We start from the raw sequence: 4,258 nt of genomic DNA, 5'->3' as shown, positions 1-4,258 counted from the left end.
TTTCACTTAGAAAAGCAATGATAAAAGGCACATCCTATATGACATGTTTCAAATAATTGTCATAATTACCACGAGCAAGCATATTAATGATGAACGCATTTTTGTTATACTATTAATACTTGTACTTGATATACTATTCTACCCAACCGTGACGGAGGAAGAGTTATGGGGCATAACATTTTTTACCTAGTGTTAGAAAATTAATCAATGCGTTTAAGACTTGGGCACCAAACATTCTTCATACTTGAAAAGCCATTACATTCTCCAACATGAAAAGTGGTACGTACTTCATTAGGATGCCCTCATAGTTAATTTACCAACTTAACAAAGGGAATAAAACCGAAGAAACTCATCACTTCTCACTAACATAACAATAAACCCTAGGAGTTTTGAGTAATAAAACGCTTGATAACAGGCAAAACTGCAGTAGCTGCATCAGAGTATGGGTCATTGGTGAAGAAACCATGTCCCTCTCCCTTAAATTCCACATACTCAATTCCTTTTCCCATCTCTTTCAACCTCTTGGCATACTGCTCTGCCCTGTCTTTCAATAGCTCATTACCACCAACCACCACCAAGATGGGATTGAGCTTCAGTGGCTCCAAGCTTGGACTACAAGGTCCAAATGGGTTTACCAAAGGATGATCTGCTGTCCCACCTTCTGGTATTGATAGCCTCCAAAACCTGCAGCTTTTAATCATCTGGATTTAGCTTTATTCTTTAATTACATTATCTTATTTTTTGAAAGAAATAAAACATGTATGCACATTATTAAAATATATGATTTTTTTCTCTCTTCGCCAACAACCGATCAAAGCTAATGTTTAGTTTCGAGAAAGTACTAAAAAAAAGAAAAAAAAACACTAAATAAGTGACTTTCTCATAATTAATTGTCCTATAAAAATATAAAAAAATCAAATATAATTAAGAATTTATATATATTTAAAATTTTTATATTATAAAGGTAAAATCAATAAAATGAATTTGAAGTAATATACAAAAATAATTTATTATTTTATAATGCATGTACTGAAACTGCATTTTCAACCTATGATTCCTTTAATTTCCTTATATTATGATTTAATTGGATAAAGATGAGATAGTATTATTATATTTGATTAATGGAACCACCATATTATAATAGTAGGGCATATGCTCATCAAATACAAAATTATTAAAAATTAAAGTAAGTCCAAAGTCCTCATTCTCTAGAAGGGTGGAAACCGCGTGGATGACTAATCCAAGGTAAACGTGCATACTTGGAATTGGGGCATCCACGTGTTATTTTCAAAACTTCTCTTCGCCACAAAAGTATTCCTCTTTGATGGACCATTTCTCCTAACACTTTTCTTTATCCAAATAAAATTTTAGTCTTCGCAATGCTTCATGCCTTCAACTGGGGTGGGTTGGGATTGATGACTAACCTAATTCAACCCAAATTAAAAAAATAATTAATTTGAGTGTAATCGAATCCAATGTGTAACTTGAGTTAATCCAAACTAACTCAACCTTATTTTTTAAGATCGAGTTAGATAACTGAATTGGATTCATCAAAGTGTATGATTCCAAATTCATCCATAATATTTCAAATTTACTTTTATATATTTATATCAAAATTTAAATAATAAATATGACAAAATTTTAATATCATAACAAAAAGTAAAAATAAATTTATATATCTATTTTTAAATAGAAGATTTATGATATAATTATAATTTGATAATATTTTTTAGAAATCTAAAAACAAATAAATATTCCCATATAAGATAGTTCGGATTAGATTCAGGTTGTTCGAACTTTCATTCAAGTGCAATACAAGTTAAGTTCAGATTGAAAAAAACGTAACTTAAGTTTTATCAAGTATTAAAAATAATTATCCAAATCTTCCTAAATATCATATTGGATCAAACCAACTTGTCCTAATATATATATATATATATTAGGTTGTCTTAAGTACAACTTAAATTGAGTTTGGGTTGAAAATACTTAAATCAAGCTTTATTGAATATTAAAAATGATTACTCAAATATGCCTAAATATCATATCGTATCAAACCAACTAATTTGAACGCCACTTAATTGTTTCATTGCACTTGTTTACCACCAATAATTATTTATTTTCTTCATATTCATTAAAATATTGATCAAATTAAAAATAAAGAATGGTATTGGAGAATCCAAGAAAAATACTTCTTGGGTATATTTGGTATCCATAACATTTGAGGAAAAATACCAAGGAAAAGTAATAAAAAAATTGAAAATAAGAGTAAAAAAAAAAAATTTTAATGTTGATATAAATCACTTTTTTCAAAATTTAATGTTGTTTAAATTTTATATAATTATTGGACTTATAAAATATGATTAATTTCATTGACTTTTATTAATATTTTGACTAAATAGATTGATTTAAAATTTCATCAAATATTTTTCATATATTTCTTATATGATATTTTCACCCATCTCCCTTCAAATTGCGGAGGTATTTAATGGAGGAGACGAGAAAAATTAACGGTTATGAAATATTACTATTTCTATGGATTTAGGTTTGGAAGAGCAAAGTATGTACCTGTCAAAGAGTTCTAAGTTGAACATAGTATCACTCGGACCCTCCTCTGATCTTGTTCTCACTGTTCCCCCAAAAAATGGCGCCATCAACACAAAACCTCGTACCCGAATTGGCTCCAGTTCTAGCAAACCGGCCCCCATCTGAACTGCCACCTGGTGCGCCATGTTCCCTCCAGACGAGTCTCCCACTACGAAGACCCGGTCCAGGTCAACCCCTTCACTCAGCCACTCTTCGCAATCCTCCGATACAGCTTGACCTTGTAGCCACTTGAGTGAGCTCACTGCATCCTCCACCGCCGCCGGCAGCCTGTGCTCGGGGGCCAGGCGGAAGTCCGGTGCAACCACGAGTGCGCCAAGCCCAGACGCCAGACGGAGGCAGCAGTTATGGCAGTTGGGCCACGTGCGAGAGCCGACGCAGAAGCCGCCTCCATGAAAGTAGTAGAGAATCGGGAGGTTTCCTTTGGTGGGGGACACCGCCGTCTTATAGAGGCGGAGGTGGAGGTTATGGTGTTTGTGGAAAAGAGAGTCTTTCCAGACGACGGAGCCATCATCGTGGAGGGGAATGTGGAAGGGAAAAGTGGTGGAGCGGAGGACAGAACCGTCGCTGTAGACTTGGAGGAGACCCTGGAAGTCTTCCACTAGATGAGGTGCAGAGTCCATTTCAGAAAATCTCTTTCTTGAGAGAGTACGTAAATGGTTTGGCGATGGAATAGAAGAAACGAAAGTGGATATATAGAGAGGGGTAGCAAAGAGGCTTTTGGTAGCGGTCAAAATTCGAAATTTGGTGCGCACACACGAGTTATGAGTTTAGGTAGCTGAGTTAAATCGTTTGTTTAACGAGTCATGCTAGTAAAGTAATCATGTGATTCATGTTGATACTAATGCTATGTTTGGAAAGTGGTAAAATAATTCTAAAAAAAAAAAAAAAGGATATAATTAAAAATTAATACATAAAAATGTACGACACTCTAAAAAAATATGGTTATCAATTATAGAAGATAAAAAGACTGTTAAAAGAAAAAGATATTGTGTCAAAAATTAATACTACAGAAGACGAAGACATTTCGAAAATTCAATGATTATAAGAAAAAGTTGAATTGAGAAAAATATTAATTATAAAGATTAATAAATATTATATTATGTTTTTTTTGTTAATTTCATCAATTATTAATTTACATTTCTTAGATACTTAATAATTTTTAAAATAAATTATTATCTTATGCATTTAACAAAATTATTAATTTAATACATTGACTTGAGTTGAGATCTGAACATTTTATTTTTTTAATCGATATTATTAATTTATCGAGATTTTACACTATTGTATAGAATATTTAATAATTCAAAGGATATTATATAATAAATATAAGGTTAAATTTATAAAAATAAATCATTTTCATATTTTGACTCTTTCCATTATCAAATAGTCAAATTAAATTCAACATATACTTAACCTTAAGATAATATCAAACACTTTTCTTTTAATGTTAATTCAACACATAATTTTAACAATTATAATTCAACTCCAAGATGTTTTCCATATTTGATTTTCAATTTTACCAAACATCACCTAAGTTTGAAAAGTCTCTTAAATTAAACTAACCAATTTTGGTTTCATATATACTATATTGAGAAGCCATAATTTGGACCGCAGCCACGAGTTTGGTAGCACGGTTGATATTAGTTTACAAGGT

The 4,258-nt window shown here is 31.6% G+C and overlaps 1 protein-coding gene across 1 annotated transcript; it reads right to left on the bottom strand.

The window, feature by feature from the left end:
- Nucleotides 1-228: 228 nt before the first annotated feature.
- LOC100259891 (probable carboxylesterase 15) lies at nucleotides 229-3,261 on the bottom strand. Its single transcript, XM_002267358.4, has 2 exons — nucleotides 2,566-3,261; nucleotides 229-684 (listed from the first exon to the last, which is right to left on the bottom strand). The coding sequence occupies exons 1-2, from the start codon at nucleotides 3,222-3,224 to the stop codon at nucleotides 381-383; spliced, it is 963 nt and encodes a 320-aa protein (XP_002267394.1). The 5' UTR covers nucleotides 3,225-3,261; the 3' UTR covers nucleotides 229-380.
- Nucleotides 3,262-4,258: the final 997 nt, after the last annotated feature.

Source organism: Vitis vinifera, chromosome 8, assembly GCF_030704535.1.
Source record: "Vitis vinifera cultivar Pinot Noir 40024 chromosome 8, ASM3070453v1".
NCBI lineage: Eukaryota > Viridiplantae > Streptophyta > Magnoliopsida > Vitales > Vitaceae > Vitis > Vitis vinifera.
The sequence above is the reverse complement of the archived record's forward strand: the minus strand, read 5'-3'. Positions and strand labels throughout refer to the sequence as shown.

Bases quoted from the DNA above. Each gene is read 5' to 3' on its own strand.
- LOC100259891 (XM_002267358.4), bottom strand. From the start codon at position 3,224: ATGGACTCTGCACCTCATCTAGTGGAAGACTTCCAGGGTCTCCTCCAA. The intron at 685-2,565 runs GTACATACTTTG...TAAAAGCTGCAG, and splicing joins AACTTAGAACTCTTTGACAG to GTTTTGGAGGCTATCAATAC.